Genomic DNA, 17,481 nt, shown 5'->3' on the forward strand with positions numbered 1-17,481 from the left:
TCTCCCACGTGGGTGCAGGGGCCCAAGGATTTGGGCCATCCTCCACTGCTTTCCCATGCCACAACAGAGAGCTGAATCAGAAGAGGAGCAGCCAGGACTAGAACCAGCGCCCATATGGGATGCTGGTGCTTCAGGCCAGGGTGTTAACCCGTTGTGCCACAGCACTGGCCCCTACTCCACTTCTAATCCAGCTCTCTGCTAATGCACCTGGGAAAGCAGTGGAAGGTGGCCCAAGTATTTGGTCCTCTGCACCCACGTGGGAGACCCAGAAAAAGCTCCTGGCTGCTGGCTTCAGATTGGCCCAATTCTGGCCATTGCAGCCATTTGGGGAGTAAACCAGTGGATGGAAGATTTCTCTCTCTCTCGCCCTCTCTCTCACTCTATAACTCTGCCTTTCAAATAAATAAATAGATAAATAAGTAATTTTTTAAAGGCAGCTGGAGGGGGGAAAATATACTATGTACAGAGGAATTAAAACAGACTCTGGTCAAATTATGCAATCCATCATTGCTCCTATTTCTTTATTCCCTTCTTTATACTAGAATTCTGCATCTACACCCTTTGCTCTGTACCTTTGCAGTACTTTTCACTAGGACAGAAAGAATGTATTTCTTCCACCTTATTGACACTGGGTTTGACCCTATGAGTTGTTTTGACCAATGGTATGTAGGCAGAAGTGACAACGTACCAGTTGGTTGGCGGTAGGGTAGCCTTATTAAAAGGATATCACGGGGCCAGCGCTGTGGCATAGTGGGTAAAGCCAATGCCTGCAGTGCCAGCATCCCATATAGATGCCAGTTTGAGTCCCAACTGCTCTACTTCCAATCCAGCTCTCTGCTATGGGCTGGGAAAGCAGTAGAACATGGCCCAAGTCTTTGGGCCCCTGCACCCATGTGGGAGACCCGGAAGAAGCTCCTGGCTCCTGGCTTCGGATTGGCACTTCTCTGGCCACTGCAGCCATGTGGGGAGTGAACATAGTGGATGGAAGACTTCTCTCTCTGCCTCTGCCTCTCTGTAACTCTGCCTTTCAAATAAATAAATAAATCTTTTTTTTCAAAAAAAAAAAAAAAAAAGGATATCACATTTACACTGAATCCCAAAGGTTTCTGTGGTCCACTAGAAGAAGAGCATGCCCCAAGTAGCTAATGCCTTATATACTTGGACTTCAGAATTAAAATATGTGGAACAAGTAACACCCCAACTCTAAGCCTAGAATCCAACCTGGCCTAGCTGAGCCCAGTCTAGATCTGTGAATCCAACCAACACACAAGGAAAACAAATGCTAATGTTTATAAGCCATGAAGAATTCTAAGACGATTTGTAATAGCAGCTCAATTGAGTTTCCAGTCTCGCTAGGGGCAGATGTCATTTTTCTCCTTCCTTCACACAAAGATCTTTGTGTCCAGGTCCAAATGGGTGAGGCCTAGGAAGAGGCAGCATTTCTGTCACCGTCTGCTTGCGCTCTTCTTTCAAGCTCCCATATCCTGTCTGGAGATGTGCCTCTCCTCAGGATGACAGCCATTTGCAATATCTACTTCCTACAAGGGGACCCCCACTCCTAACCACAAGGCTCATTCCACCTCTAGCAGGATAAGCACATGAGAACATTACAGCGGATCTTCTCCTGGTAGGCTTTTAACTTGAAACGAAAGCAACTCTTTATTTAAGGGTTTATTTATTTGTTTGAAAGGCAGAGTTACAGAGAGGCAGAGGCGGAGCAGTTCCATCACTGCAGAGCAATCCACTGGACAGAGCTGCTCTGTCTTGTTCACCGTTTCATTCCCAGGGCCTGGCACAGTGCTTGGAATCCAGTAAATGACCCACGATAGTTGCGGAATATTTTCAGTTTTTAGTTCATTTGGAAAAGTGACCATGTAAATATAAAGCAAAGATTTTCTTCTGAAATACAGATGTTTGAGCAGCAGAGACTCTTCGGAGCTAAAATGCTTTCTTTGCTGAAGTGAAAGATTGTATTTGACTCTGTATTATGGTTTTGAGTATTAATAGCTTTTAGCCATTGAGTTCTTGCTGTATGGCAGACACTGTTTGAAGTGCTTTCCACATCTTAACTTCATTAATCTTTGTAACAATCTTACCATATATGCACTAGCCCAGTTTATAGATGAGAACCCTAAGACAGAAGAAAATAACTTGCCTAAGTTCCCACAGTTATGAAGTGGTGGGGCCAGGGTTAGTGTTCAGGCCAAGTAATTAACCACAACATCCAGCTCTTTATGATTACTTTTAATAAGGACCATTTAATTTCTTCTTTCCAGCATTTATGTGAATGCATCTTATTTATTTCTTTTAAAGATTTTATTTACTTATTTGAGAAGTAGAGTTACAGACAATGAGAGGGAGAGGCAGAGAGAAAGGTCTTCTTTCTGTTGGTTCATTCCCCCATTGGCCACAACAGCTGGAACTGCGCTGATCTGAAGCCAGGAGCCAGGCACTTCCTCCAAGTCTCCTCTGTGGGTGCAGGGGCCCAAGGGCCTGGGCCATCTTCTACTGCTTTCCCAGGCCACAGCAGAGAGCTAGATTGGAAGAAGAGCAGTTAGGACTAGAACCAGCGCCCGTATGGGATGCCAGTGCCAGCCCCAAATGCCTCTTATTTCTTTCGTGACCATCGTATCTCCCCTGCCAGGTAAGTGTGCCTCTTATTTCTTTAAAATGTTTTTTAAAGATTTATTTATTTGAAAGGAAGAGAGGGAGAGGAGGAGGGGGAAGGAGAGGGAGAATCTTCCATCTTGCTAGTTCATTCTCCAAGTGGCCACAATAGCCAGGGCAGAGCCAGGCTGAAGCTAGAAGCCAAGAACCCCACACTGGTCTCTCACAGGAGTGGCAGATACCCAAGTACTTCAGCCATCTTCTGTTGCTGTCCCAAGCACATTAGCAGGAAACCATATTGGAGGTGGAGTGCCAGGACTTGAACCAGCACTTTGATATGGGATGCCTATGTTGAAAGTTGCAGCTTAAACAATTGCACCACAATTTCAGTCCCTTTTTAAATTTTTTACTTATTTGACGGAGACAGAGAAACAGTGCTCTCATCCACTGGTTCACTCTCCAAATGCCTAAAATGGTGAAGCTGGGAACCTGAAGCTCAATCCAGGTCTCCCTCATGGATGGCAGGATTTCAGTTACTTGAATCATCAGCAGTGCCTCCCAGGATCTGCATTAACAGAAAGCTGGAGTCAAGACTCGAACCTAGGTACTCCATGCAATGTGGGATGCAGGAGTCTTAAACAGCCATCCTAACCACTAGGCTAAATAATTGCCACCCCTTCCCATACCACCCCACCCCGACCTTTTTTCTTATTTAATTGCATTTGGCTGGGACACCCTGAAAAATCTTTAATAGCTGCTATATCCTTGCATCCTTCTTGGGTTTGTAATAATTATCTTGACATAATTAAAGAAACCTTTTTTTATATCTACTAAGAATTAAAAAAAATCAGAATGATTGCTGAATGTTAAGCAATACACCTCTATATATAATTTGGTTTTTCTTCTTTAATCCAATTCATAAATCTGTAAGTTAGATTTTAAACCACCATTCTTGGACTAAACTGAACTTTGCCACAGTGTGAATTATTTTTACCACCACATTGTTAAATATGATAACATTTCAATACTCAATTTTGTCTAACAACTCATAGTGAGACTCAAAGGATTTCCCTTCTTTTTTGATGCTGTCTTAGGTTTTGGTATCAGAATGACTAGATTTGTGGAATAGCTGGAAACTTTCCTCTGTTTTGGATTCCAGTCTCTCCCCAAATCGAGTCTGGTTTGGGCAGCCCACCTCACTCCCTTCTTCCTTTCCTTCAGGAGTTAATGCTCCAAGCAGCTCAAAGTCTTTAACCTGACTCATTTCTACTTAAGAGCCCTGAAACTTCCAAAACTTTTGTCTTTCATGCTTGTTTTCAGTCATGTTCCAAGGAGAGATGCAATCACCAGCTACCCTAAAGTGGCCCAAACTCTACTCAAAATGGATCAAAAGGTGTCCAAAAGTCACCCTTTACTTAAAGTTAATGCTAAAATCTCCACAGAGGAGGAACTTAAGTCCCATTACCATACCACGAGTTTGTAAAAGAGTGTTTCCAAATTGCACTTATGCAAACTTATACACACCTCTACATGTAATGACAAAATTCCCCTTTGGAATAGTCATTTCCTACTCAAAATAAGAGGTACCTGATTTCCCTTGCTCAGGGAGCTGCAGCTTTGAAAATGATTCCCCACAGTATCTTTATTTGCTACAAATAAAAATTACTTTGTGGAAGGCGCTGATTGGAATAGCAGTTAAGATGCCATTTGGGATACCTGCATCCTATATCAGAGTGCCTGAGTTTAAGTTCCAGCTCTGCTTCCCATTCCAACTTCCTGCTAATGTGCATGCTGGGAGATGATGGCTCAAGTAGATGTGTCCCCGATATCCATATGGGACACCTGGATTGAATTCCCAGCTCATGGCCTAACCCTGTTTCAGGGGGATGAACCAGAGGATGGGTGATCTCTGTCTCTCATTCTCTCTCTCTGCCTTTCAAATAAATAATTTTTAAAAATAATAAAAAATTATATAAAAATTACCTTTAGTGACAACTACTTTTGGTGAAGGTTTTGATTTCCACTTACCAAGAAGTGAACGTGGGTTCTGCATTATAGGGTGGCAGGTAAAGCTGCTGCCTGTGGTGCCAGCTTCCCATATGGGCACCAGTTCGAGTCCCACCTACTCCATTTCAATCCAGCTCCCTGCTAATGGCCTGGGAAAGCAGCAGAAGAAATCCTTGGGCCCTGCACCCATGTGGGAGACCTGGAAGAAGCTTCTGGCTCCTGGCTTTGGATAGGCCCAGCTTCGGCCATTGTAGCCATTTGGGGAGTGAACCAGAGGATGGAAGATTCTCTCTCTCTCTGTTGCTCTCACTCTCGCTCTTACTCTGTGTGTGTGTGTACAACTTTGCCTTTCAAATAAATAAATAAATCTTTTTTAAAAAAGTGACCCACATTGGGTAGATAATAGTAGTATTATCTAGTACAATAATCATTTGACTATGAGGATTTGTCATACTAACTCCTAAGGCTCTTCATAAAATGGGTCATACTATTGAACCCCCCAAAAAGCCGGTTTTATCACTTGATTTTCCCACATTGCTTGCACATGCCACATACCTTCCCACTTCCAAGCTCTTACTAATTTCAGTCCCCTTGCCTTGCTAAATCTTTATTTATCAGTCAGAAAGACTGGAAGAGAGCGGGAGAGAGTAAGAGAGCGAGAGTGAGAACGCTCTCATTCACTGGTCTACTCTCCGTATCCCACAATAGTATGAAATTAGGAGCCAGTGACTCAATCCAGTTCTCTCATTTGGGTGGCTAGAGCTCAATTGCTTGAGCCAGGGTCTACATTAGCAGGAAGCTGAAGTTAGGAGCACTCTGACACAGGATGCAAATACCTTAACTGGTGTCTTACCCACCAGGCCAAACGCCCACCCCAGCCTTTCTAGGTCTTAGTGGTTGAGCTTTGAAGTCCAGTTAGCACTGACTATGGCACAGCAGAACTGAGGCAGAGACCCTGAAGCTACTTGACATCACTCATCTTAGTTAACCCTCAGAATCCTGGGAGAAGTTTTGTTATTTCTATTTTGCAGATGGGAGAAGAAACTTTATACACCAGTAAGTGGAGGTGTCAATTTAAAACTAGAATGCTTGATTCCAAATGGTTGCAGCTTCTGCTGCGACCTCTCTCGTCTCCTCCACTGTGGTCCTTAGCTGGTATTTCAAATCGATCTGACCGTCCTCTGACTCCATTGGCAATTACATGCTGTTGCACACCATGTTACATTTACATTCTTTTACCTTTTCTATTGCTGTGTAGTTCTCGTCTCAAACACCGAGCATTTATTAACTGAGTGGTCTTTCACAGCCTGTTTTTCCGACTTCACATTCGGATGTCTTGTAACTAGTGGGGATAATAATAGAAAAGATGACTAAATACAAAGAAATTTGACTCCGTTAGTCTTAGCTGTATACAGTATTGCAAAAAAAGCAAGAAGTCCCTTACAAAATAAGTTTAATTCTGCGTGGTTTCCCAGGGGCTTTTTAGCGACTCCTGCAAAAGCAGTACCTATAAAACCAAGAGATTCGGCTTTTGTGCCGAATCGCCGCCTTAGGAGCACATCAAACAGGGAGGATGCTGGAGGACGCACCTCCAGCATGGACTTCCTAACAAGGGAAGCGAGGCGAGAAGGCGGCCTCTGCCAACTGCTGGCGCGATCCGGGATCACCGTCCCCCACCCCCGGCTCGGCGAGATGGAACATTCCGTGCGAAAGCTTTGACAGGGCGCCCAGTCGGAGTCACGTGGAGCCGGAGCGTACTCACGGAGCCTTGCGGAATGACGCGGCTCGGGTTGCCAAGGGGCGGGGCCAGGCGCCGCGGAAGGGGCGGGGCGAAGGAAGCCGGCCCGGGGAGCTAAGCGAGGCGGGGCGGGGCGGGCGGAGTGGAGGGGCGGGCAGAGAGGGGCGCGCGGGCGGGGAGGGCCCGGCGTATTATGGGATGCGGCGGTGGAATGGCGCTGGGCGCGTGATTTTGAACAAACCCGGGTCTGTGCCTCGGAGGCGCCGCCGCCGCCGCGGCTGCTGGGAGCCCAGGGAGCGCGGCGCAAGGAGGAGGCGGCGGCGCCGCCGGCTTTGGTGAGTGTCAGCCCCTGAGATGGGGGCTACCGGGCGGGCGGGAAAGGGGGAGCCAGTCTCCGCTGCGAATGGCAGCGCGGGCGGAGGGCGCCGAACCGCTCCCCCCGGGAGCCTGGGCGGCGGGGCAGTGGCGGAGAGCGGGCACCTGCCGCCTGGGGGCCGCCGCGCCCCATCCCCGGGCCGCAGGGGGCGGACGATCCTCAGGGCACGGCCCCTTCCCGCCGGCCCCCGGGAGGGCGGCTGTCACTCGGCAGGGCCAACGCCGTGCCGGCCGCCCTGCCCGGCTGACTGGAGGAAGGACTCCTACGGCTGTGGACAGGCGCACAGCGCGGTCCGAGAAGCCGGCCGTGTGGGCCCCGGTGTCAGGGAACCGGTTTTGCTGCTGTGTCATTTGGTATCAGCCCCTCCTTTGCCTGCTGCCCGCCGCCGCCTTCTTCCTACGCCCCTTTGTATGGACTCTTCTTCGTGTGCGTCCGTTTTCCTCGCGAAGCCCACCAGCTAAATGTCACAGTGTTCCCGCGGTGCACGGGGGAAGGGAGCGGGCTGGGGCTCAGCTTGGCCACGCAACGGTAAACAGCCCAGCAGGGTGCGGGTGGACCGGGCTGTCGGTGGGTTGGTGAAGTTTAAGGATGAGGGAATTGGGAACACTTTAGACTCGGAGCGCCGAGCAGGCTGCACAGGAAAGCGGGGGTTGGAGCGGCTGGAGGATAGCACTTGTTTACGCCTGGAGCCGCCGACTTTTGTATGGAGTTGCCTTTCACACAAGGTGGAATTAAATGGCTTTTTCCACTTCCACCTTCCTCTCCTCAGACTAACTTTTCAAAAAAGGCACTGAGAGTGGCTGTATTCGCAACCTTGAAGTTCAATTTGCTTGTTTTATGTAGGTCCTTTAGAGCTTATGGCGTGGTTTAGTGGTATAGAATTTATCTTTTGAAGGGGTGATCTTTCTGAAATTAACAAAGGTAACTGATTTTTTTCCAAATGCTGATTTCATCAGAAGCTTTGCAGCTAATGTTTTTCTTCTTAGGTGATTAGAAAATATGTATGTTCTCCTTTAATTGCTTATTTAACTGAATGATGACAGGAACTGGTGGGAGTATGGGGCAACTGGGGTCTTATTCTAAAGCAAACTGTTTATTTTCACTGTATTGAACAAAACAGCAGCGGCAGATGGTTTTTCAATTTGATGACTTAGATCCTAAAAACATTTGGCAAGAAATTTTAGCTTAGAGCTATATTTTCCGTATTTTGGAAATTGATCGTGAATGTTTCCACAATTGGATCAGTACATTTCAAATCCAGTCGCACTTTGAAGTCCGGTCGTCACAGTGTTCGTGGACAGAAGTGACCAGATTAAAGTTGAGTGGAGAGGAAAACAGTTCGGATCCTGGTTTTTAACTGGTGGCTCGTTTTTGACCGCCTACCTGGCTGAGGGTCGGTGCCTGTAGTTTAGGAAAGTGTCAGAGAGGTCAGGGCTAGCATATGGAAATCGCCCGTCCTGTCAAAGTAGTTCTGCGGTTAGAGTAATACGTCAAAGTTGGTGAGTGACATTCACGGTGCGGACAATGTTTGTAGCGTCTGAGATGGACGCCGCGAAAGAAGCCCTCGCCTCCACCTCCCTCAAGTTGGTTTCGTGAAAATGAGGGAGTTTGGGCTCTTTATTGTCCCGGTGCCGCCTTCTGCTGGGCTGCCTTTGCACACAAGCCTATGCCGGACTTGGGACCCGCCGGGAGAGCGACTTCCTCTGGCGCCGCGGCGGGGCCGCCGGGCTCGGCGTGTGGTTCGGGGGTGAAAGGTTGGCGTGGCCCGTGAGCACTTGTTCCTCCGGGTGCGTTTGAAGGTTGGCGGGGCCGGCGGGAGGCTTCCCCGGATATGTGGGTGTGCGCCTCTCGGGAGGGGCGGGCCGGGGCGGGGACGGGGAGGCGGGGGGCCGGCTGCTGGCGGCGGCGGCGGCGGCCCGGGCTCGGGCTGCCGGGGAAGCTGCTGAGCTGTGATGGTGATGACGAGGTGAAAATGGCGGATCTTTCGAAATACAATCCCGGCCCCTGACATACCAGAGGCGGCGGCCGCGGCGACGTCGCCGCCCGGGCTCGCTCCCCGGCCCCCGGGTACCCTGCAGCGCTCCAGTCTGGGCCAACTGGGGAAGGAGGCGGCCGGCCGGAGCTACCTTGTCAGGCAAACAAGCACCGCCCGGGCTCGGGATTGCCCGGGACCTTCTGGAGCCCCCACCTCGGAGCCCGAGGGAGGAGAGAGCGGCCGCCGCTGGAGGTAGAGGAGGCTGGGGGTACCCCGAGGGCTCCTCTGGGTAGAGATCGCTGCGTTTCGAGGGGTGCCGGCGGGTGGGGGAAGAATTGCGTTGTGGATCGAGGCATGACTTGTCCGGAGTGCAAAGAAGCAGTAGCCTCGTCATGACATCAACATTATTCTTTGAGGGTGAAGAGGGCTCGAGTTTGCTCTTACACCTCAGGCGCTGCTGAGGCCTAGAGGAACCGCTAGCACTTACCATGATTTCCTGATGTGATACTGAAAATATCCACTCTGCCGGGTGTTGGTTGGGTGGTGTTCACCAGTTTAGGGGGTTGTATGTTTCTCTCGGGAGGCAGAGCATTGGCATTTTATTCTGCATTTAAGGTCTTGGATCACAACCTATAACTTGTTGGGGTGTTGGATGCTCACAGTTTTTGATCATAAGCACCACTATGAAGCCATTACCAATGTTATTTTTTTTCTTTCATGGCTCTGTCATCCATCAAGTGACCCCTTTGCCCCTGCCATTTGGCTGATAACAATTGAGATACTGTTAGTGATATTTTATAACCTTTGCTTTTCAGAGAAGTTCTTCTCTGCCCTCACCCCCTGCCCCCCCACCCCCAGTCCAATTTCTTGAATCCAGATAGTTAAGTTGTGAAGATTTTGCTGTGGATACAATCCAAGTGAAATACAGCTCTGGGAGCTCTATTTTGGTCATGAGTTTTACCTTCATTGTTAAGAAGGAGAGTTGTGATGGCTTGCTGCCAGCATTTGATATGAGGTTGTTAAGTTGGTAAAGATAAATTGAGATTTCTGTTACATTCTAAATGCTGGATTTATCAGTCCTTTGTTTAGAGAGCAGGAGAATTGGATTGATTTTTATGATGGCCATACTGTGATTTTGGTAGATCATCTAAAGATCCATGTATGTTTCGGTTGTGCTACAGGATCTCTAAGGAGTCTGTTTCCTTACCCACAACAGTGATATTACTGAAATGTTACATGTGAATCACATTTTTATACGTTGGTTTTTTTTCTCCAGCTTTAGAGTTGGATCAGTGTCATGGAGTGTGTGAGAGTCAGCCGAGAGATAAATGTTTAAGAAATGCCCATTGGTAATGTTTATAATGGGCAGTAAGTTTTCTTATTCAGGTTGCCTACAAAGAGTGATGTCATACACTATATGACATTATATCGTGTATGCAGATGAGATATACTGTGTGTGAATGTGTGTATATAGTTTGAACTTCTGGCTTTCACTCATTAGAAGAAAAAGAGACCAAAAAAATTTTAGGGGATATACCTGAGAGTTACTCAGAAGGTTTAGTTAATGATGGTTATTACTAATTTTGAAAAATAATCTGATCTTATATTATTCAGTAGGAATTTAATACTGTTTTTAAATTACGGTTTTATGTAGCGGTTATTTGGTCCATGCCAACCAATCTGCTAAGTTAATAATGAGATTGAGAATTTTTAAAAATAATTAAAGCAGGGAGGCTGAAATGCTTTTTTGCTATTTTTTTTAAATTTTAGGATTATTTATTTATTATAAAGAGTTACAGAGAGAGAAGGAAATTCAGAGAGTTTCATCTGGGTCCCCCACATGGATGGCAGGGGCCCAAACTCTTGGACCATCTTTCACTGCTTTTCCCAGGCCATTAGCGGGGAGCTGGATCAGAAGTAGAACAGCTGGGGCTTACTTGAACTGGCACTCATATAGGGTGCCTATGGGCGCCAGTGTTGCCAACTGGGCTTTACCTGCTCTGTCACAATATCGACCTCCTGCTGTTTTCTTTTAATCACAGAAGTCTATTATTGTCTGTTTGTGATTCTTTGTGACTGTCTTTAAAGACCAGTTTTCCAGTTGTTGTGGAACCCAAAAACCTGTTAGGAAGGAACGAAGCCTCTGGGGATAGTCCTGCCCTTTTTTTCCTGGGAGAGGGGCGTTACAGATGTTCTTTACTTTTTCCAACACTGTGATTGTTTGCACAGACTTTACAGGTGGAGGGAGCATCCTTGATCTCAAAATCCAAACTGCTCCGAAGTACTTTGTTTACAAAGTTCTGGACTTCAGAACATTTTGCGTTTCAGATTCTAGGGTTAGAGATGCTCAATTTCTGGTCAGTGACACTCAACCTTTATTGGGTATCTGTTGTGTGTCATAAACTTTGCTAGGTTCAGAGCCTAAACTACCCTCAGTGTCATCGCCCCAGGAGCATCTGGTTTTAGACTCATTGTATATTCGAAAGAATGGATTGAGTGGGTCTATACTGGACAAAGCTTTGAGAGTTACAAAACAACTTTGAGTAGAAGACACCTAGAGAGATAAATCCTGTAGCTTCTGCGTGGGATGGAGGAGATGGAGGTAAAATTGCCACAGAAGGCTCCAGGCTTTGGAGATTTGGACGCTGTTGGTTGCAGTAGGATGGGCTTATTGTGGAGGTGTAATCTGTATGCTATATGACAGAGTAATGTTTATACGGAGAGACATGTTAACATGACAAGAGCTTAAGCCCTGTTGTTCGATAGAATATTGAATGCCATTAAAAATTGAGAACTCAGAAGTTAACTTAAATAGAGAAACAGAAAAAAGAATTTTATGTAAGTTACAGTGTACATCATAACTATCTTCAAGGTGGCCCTGTAAGTAAACCAAGGCTCCGAGGAGGTACTGTTGCCTGGGATGAACAACCAGGAGAACCAAGGTTTGGAAATGGGTCTTTCAGATTTGAATCTCCATGTTTACCCCACCTTGTTGGTGTTAAGCGTGAATAATACACAGTTCCTTCCCCCCCTCCTTTTTTTTTTCCAGTAAAGATTTGTTTATTTTGGAAGTCAGAGTTATGGAGTAAGAGAGAGAAAGAGAGAAATTCCATCCTCTGGTTCCCTCCCCAGATGGCCGCAACAGCCAGAGTTGGGCCAGGCTGAAGCTAGGAGCCAGGAGCTTCATCCAGGTCTCCCACTTGGGTGGCAAGGGCCCAAGCATTTGGGCCATCTTCTGCTTTTCCCAGGCACATTAGCAGGGAGCTGGATCAGAGTGGAACAGCCGGGAAATGAACCGGCATGTATAAGGGATGCTGGCATCACAGGTGGTGGCTTTACCTGCTCTGCCACAATGCTGGCCCCACAGTTCCCTTTTTTATATATATATATATATATATATATTTTTTTTTTTTTTTTTTGACAGGCAGAGTGGACAGTGAGAGAGAGAGACAGAGAGAAAGGTCTTCCTTTTGCCGTTGGTTCACCCTCCAATGGCCGCCACGGCCGGCGCGCTGCGGCCGGCGCACCGCGCTGATCCGATGGCAGGAGCCAGGAGCCAGGTGCTTTTCCTGGTCTCCCATGGGGTGCAGGGCCCAAGCACCTGGGCCATCCTCCACTGCACTCCCTGGCCACAGCAGAGAGCTGGCCTGGAAGAGGGGCAACCGGGACAGAATCCGTCACCCCAACCGGGACTAGAACCCGGTGTGCCGGCGCCGCTAGGTGGAGGATTAGCCTAGTGAGCCGCGGCGCCGGCCACAGTTCCCTTTTAAAGGAAAAAGTATTGTGAATCCCCTATTGACCTAAATTATTTTATTAAAATATTTAATTCATATATATATATATAACCAAGTATAAAGCAAAAATATTTATAAGTGAAATATAAATGAGACTATAAAACCAGTAGAACAAATTAAATGCGAGGTGATAGATGATGCTGTTTTGTGAAACTAAGTCTTTCTTTGCATAGTGACTGTTCTGTTGTCTTCTTGGCACACAGATGTGCAGTTTTCCAGGTGCTACACACCGTAGGATGACTCAGTTCCTACACCACTTTCCTGTGCTCGCATGCTGTGGAGCATCTCTCCTTAAACCACACGCTAAATGGTTTGGCTTTCACTTGACATAAACATGTCACTTACTTTGGAAGTCCTTTCTGTGTCGTGTTCTTTAGTCCACCCTAATTCTCATACCCTAGATTTTTGTAGATGAGATGATTATCCAAATGATCCAGAATATACTTAAAAATATATACTACAGAAATTAAAATGCAAATCTTTTTTAAGATTATTTATTTATTTGAAAGTCAGAGTCATGCTGAGAGAGAAGGAGAGGCAGAGAGAGAGAGAGGTCTTTCATCCACTAGTTCACTCCCCAAATGGTCGCGATGAATAGAGCTGAGCCAATCCAGAGCCAGGAACCAGGAGGTTCTTCCAGGTACCCAACGTGTGTGCAGGGACCCAAGCACTTGGGCCATCTTCTGCTGCTCTCCCAGGCCATAGCAGAGAGCTGGACTGGAAATGGGGTATGGGATGCTGGAACTGCAAGTGGCGGCTTTACCCGCTGTGCCACTGAGCTGGCCCCCAAATGCAAATTTTTCAAAACTTTACCAGAATTCATGGCTTACAGCCCATTGATGCCAGTTTAGTTTGAGAAATGTGGTTTTGTGCTTAGTGTTTGAATTTCTGATGTTTGATTTTAGAAATCAAAGCTAAAATTGGGGCAGGCGCTGTGGTGTAGCGGGTAAAGCCGTTGCCCATAGGGCAGGCATCCCATATGGGCATCAGTTCAAGTCTCGGCTGCCCTACTTCTGATCCAGCTCTCTGCTATGGCCTGGGAAAGCAGTAGAAGATGGCCCAAGTCCTTGGGTACCTGTATTTGTGTGGGAGACCTGGAAGAAGCTCCTGGCTCCTGGCTGCGGATTGGCACAGCTTCAGCTGTTGCAGCCCAGTGGGAAGTGAACCAGTGGATGGAAGACCTCTCTCTCTCTCTCTCTCTCTTTCTCTGCCTCTCCTCTTTCTGTGTAACTCTGCCCTTCAAATAAATTAATAAATAAATCTTAAAAAAAAAAAAAAAGCTAAACTGTAGTTAACTAGGTAGTGCTTGGGGTAAACTTTAGGTACAAAAGCCTAGTCCTTCAACACTGATTACTTCTGACATCTCACAGATTATTCATTTGTCTGTAATACAGTTGTAGGTTAGCCCTTTATATTATGTGCAAGAATGAAAACATTTGTTCACCTAGATTATTCTCTTCCTGTAACTGAAAATAACTGTTTTTGCAATGGTAATATTCTATTAAAAACGGTTTTAAAAATGTAAAAGCATAGAGCATTTGTCATCTCTATCTTGTATTCTTTTTAAATTTATATTTAATTTACTTCTTTGTCATTGTCAGACCTTCCATTTTGGTCTATTTACTGTCAAAGCCTTAGAGTTGATCTTCCTGCCTCTAGGCCAAGGCAGCCCTGAGATGTGGGTAGCTCTCCCAGGGCCCAGCTGTGATCCTGCTGCTCATCTGATTTCTTTCAGGGAAGGGTCTTTCATTAATTCCCCTGCCCTCCGCAAAGCTGGGAAGCAGTAAGTAGGTATTAATGAAATGACTGATAAGCATCATAGGCTAAGTAAAAACTAAGAGAATCTGGTAGATTTTAGGATATAATGCAGTTGCAGAGGATATTGGTTAAGAACTGAATGTGAGTATTTAAAAACTTATTTGAAAGGAGTTTCTCAGCTTGTTAGTGGACCTTATGGGGATTTGGGTTTATTAATTTATTTCAAGTGTGTTAAGTCCTGGAACATTTTGTAAATCTATCCCACTGAGATAGACCGCAGTTATTTTCAAAGCCCAGCGTAAATAAGTCTGGAGTTTTCGGCGAGCTACCCCTTCTCCATGACTGAATTAGGCACTCCTCAGATTGATGGTGAGAGAGTGTTCACTGGCTGTGTTCCAGGCACTGGGGATCAAGGTACAGTGGAGATGAAGGCAGTCAGTCCCTGTCCTCATGTAGCTTTTAGTCTGAAGAAATAGGGGAGGGATGATCAGGCTATTAACAAATAAAACTTTCTGAGTGTGATAGATACAGTGATGGAGAAACCAGGTGAATAGGTTGGATTCCCTGGAGCAGTAGAGATGAGGGCAGGGGTACTGTGGTAGATAGGTCGTTTAATACGTTTAAGACATTTAGAAATCATGTGACTTTATGAAATCAGTGGCCCCTTCCCTCTCATTGGACTTAAACCATTTAGCCATGCTCGACTGTGAGGAGCAAAAAAGCGCTGGCTTCTGTGAGACCTGCGCCTGGATCAAGGTGTAACTATTTTTAATTAGGCCTCCATCTTGTAACTTGGGCCTGACCAGGTCCTGAACCCTAAGCCAGAAGCTCCTAAAAGTAAATAAATGAACTCCCCTTGCAATAAACTCTCCTAGCAACAGCCGATTAGCAGGTAACAGATAAGGTCATTAATAGCTTCCTGAGACCCTGCAGTTGGGCACGTACACCCCAGCAGCTCGGACCCTATGCTTCAGCCAATCAATTCAGAAGGCATCAACCCCAAAGCCATCCAGCCATCTTTAGTAGGTCCATTCCCGCCACTGGATGCACTAATCAATTCTAAGAGATGGCCTTTGAATTTCCCGTGGGATGAGATGATTTGCTAAATGGTACCATGATGTATAGAATGTCTCTGAAAACCCTATAAAAATCCTGTTCACTGAAGGGTCGGGGCTCTCAATTCAGACCCGCTGCGTCGGTGTTGACTGAGAGTCCAGGCCCGGACCTGCAATAAAGCTCTCGTGTGCTTTACAGCGGTATCGGCTCCTTGGTGGTCTTTGGGGACAACTGAACTGGGCATAACAGCTTCCAAGAATGTATTTTGCCTTTAATTCTATTTATTTGATGAACTAAAAATACTGGAAGCATGTGGGATGCCTTGTCCATCCTGGAGTGGTGGAGTCTTGCTCTCACACATAGCTCACAAATAAGCCGTCCCAAGGGGTGGTGGACGGAGGCTCGTCTGCTCTTTGTTCTGTGAAGACCCTCCCTTTCCTCGGAGTGGTCCTCGACTCAGCCATGATGAGGTCGCATGTGCTGGTACATAGCTTCCATTCCTCTATGGGATAAAATTAGGATGATGATTCATGGCAGTAGGTGCCAAACCCTTTTTCTGCCATGCCCATCAGTTCCTTTTGAGAGTTTTTTTAGCATTGGCCACCATGCCCTGCGTGTGACCCTGATTGAAACAGATAAGGGCGCCTGACCAGCACACAGTCCTCTCTGCTCAGGGCCTGCGGGGCGTCCTGGGTTGTGCTTGTGCTGGGGCTCTGCACAGGCTTGCAGTCAGCCCTTTTCTCCTTACAAGTTCGAGCTTTGCCCCTGGTTCACAGGAGACCCCTACTCCTGGAGCTCCTCATCCTAACAGTTTGAAAACACTTGTTCTTCTAATTACAGAACTTCAAAACATAAAGCCGAAATGCACAAAAGAGCAATAGGCAAATCCACCACCAAAGCTGGGGGTTATAGCATACTGTCTCAGTAGTTGACAGAACAGTAAAAATTCAGTGAGGATATCAAAGAGCTGAGTGACATTATCAACCGACTTGACCTAATTGACATTTATAGAACACTACCCTCAGCAAATGCAGAATACGTGTTCTTTTTGAGTGCACGTGGAGTGTCCCCTTGAAAAGATGGACTGTATTCTGAGTCATAAAATACATCTCTAATTTCAAGTGATAGAAATGTTACAGAGTAGCATGTTCTCTGACAATAATAGAATTAATTACAAATTAATAATGATAGCTAGAAAAATCTCCAAATACTTGGGAATTAGCACAAAGATGAAATCACAAGGAATATTAAAAAACATTTGAAGTGAGTGCTGATAAAAACGTATCGAGGGCCTGGCATCGTTGCACAGCAGGTTAAGCTGCTGCTTGTACCTCTACATCCCATATAGAAGCACCATTTCGAGTCTCAGCTCTGTGCTTCGTGTTAGCTTCCTGCTGATATTCCTGGGAAGGCAGCAGATGATGGCCAGGCGCTTGGACCCCTGCCTCGCCATGAAGGAAACCCAGATGTAGTTTCTGGCTTTGGCCTGGCCCAACGTGAGCCATTGCAACCATTTGAAGAGTGAACCAGCTCATGGAAGATATTCTCTCTCTCTCCCCTCACTTTCCCTCTCTTCCTCTCTTCTCTCTCTTTCTCTTTCAAATAAATATTTTTTAAAAAATCACTGATATTGGGGCATACTGGGCTAAGCCTCTGCCTGCAGCACCAACATTCCATATGGGTGCCGGTTCTAGTCCCAACTGCTCCTCCTCCAATCCAGTTCTTTGTTATGGCCTGGGAAAGCAATAGAAGATGGCCCAAGTGCTTGGGCCCCTGCACCCACGTGGAGACCTGGCGGAAGCTCCTGGCTCCTGGTTTCAAATCAGCTCAGCTCTGGCCATTGCAGCCATTTGGGGAGTGAACCAGTGGATAGAAGACCCTTCTGTCTCTCCTTCTCTCTGTCTATAACTCTACCTCTAAAATAAATAAATAAAAAAAATATTTTTTAAAAATTCACAGAAATGAATAAAAATAATCTAGCAGCTCTGGAGGGAATTTTTTTTTCTATTAAAAGATTACTGTAGAAAAAGGGAAAAGCTTAGAATAAGTAATCTAAGCCAGAGGTTGACAAACTTTTTCTGCAGGGTCGGATAGCATATGTTAAGCTTAGGAGACTATATAAGTTTACCACATACTGATCCTCCCATGCCCACCTTCCCAACCATTTAAA

The 17,481-nt window shown here is 46.3% G+C and overlaps 1 protein-coding gene and 1 long non-coding RNA gene across 32 annotated transcripts in view; one reads left to right on the plus strand and one right to left on the minus strand.

The window, feature by feature from the left end:
* Nucleotides 1-17,481, plus strand: part of LIN54 (lin-54 DREAM MuvB core complex component) — a 105,934-nt gene that overhangs the window by 15,717 nt on the left and 72,736 nt on the right. For 4 of the 30 annotated variants that reach the window (XM_017347460.4, XM_070047946.2, XM_017347465.4 and 1 more), the window contains exon 1: nt 8,604-8,955. The exons of 6 other annotated variants lie outside the window; for them this stretch is intronic. Coding sequence is in view for 6 of the 24 variants with exons in the window: in XM_008267654.5 (XP_008265876.1) it covers nt 7,190-7,256 (67 nt within the window). In the remaining 18 variants the exon portion in view is untranslated. Of the gene's footprint in view, nt 1-6,482; nt 6,688-6,741; nt 7,257-8,217; nt 8,516-8,597; nt 8,956-17,481 lie in introns of those variants that run through there. 20 more of the 30 variants (XM_017347463.4, XM_070047947.2, XM_070047952.2 and 17 more) reach the window with 16 other exon arrangements.
* LOC127483188 (uncharacterized) lies at nt 2,230-6,436 on the minus strand. 2 transcript variants are annotated; one of them, XR_016212458.1, is made up of 4 exons: nt 6,059-6,436; nt 5,854-5,956; nt 3,097-3,172; nt 2,230-2,534 (listed from the first exon to the last, which is right to left on the minus strand). It is a non-coding gene; the product is annotated as an uncharacterized LOC127483188 (long non-coding RNA). The 2 variants fall into 2 exon arrangements; XR_016212457.1 differs by lacking the exon at nt 3,097-3,172.

The sequence above is a fragment of the Oryctolagus cuniculus genome, chromosome 8 (genome assembly GCF_051225735.1).
Source record: "Oryctolagus cuniculus isolate XC-2025 breed Fujian yellow rabbit chromosome 8, ASM5122573v1, whole genome shotgun sequence".
In the NCBI taxonomy this organism is placed as follows: Eukaryota; Metazoa; Chordata; class Mammalia; order Lagomorpha; family Leporidae; genus Oryctolagus; species Oryctolagus cuniculus.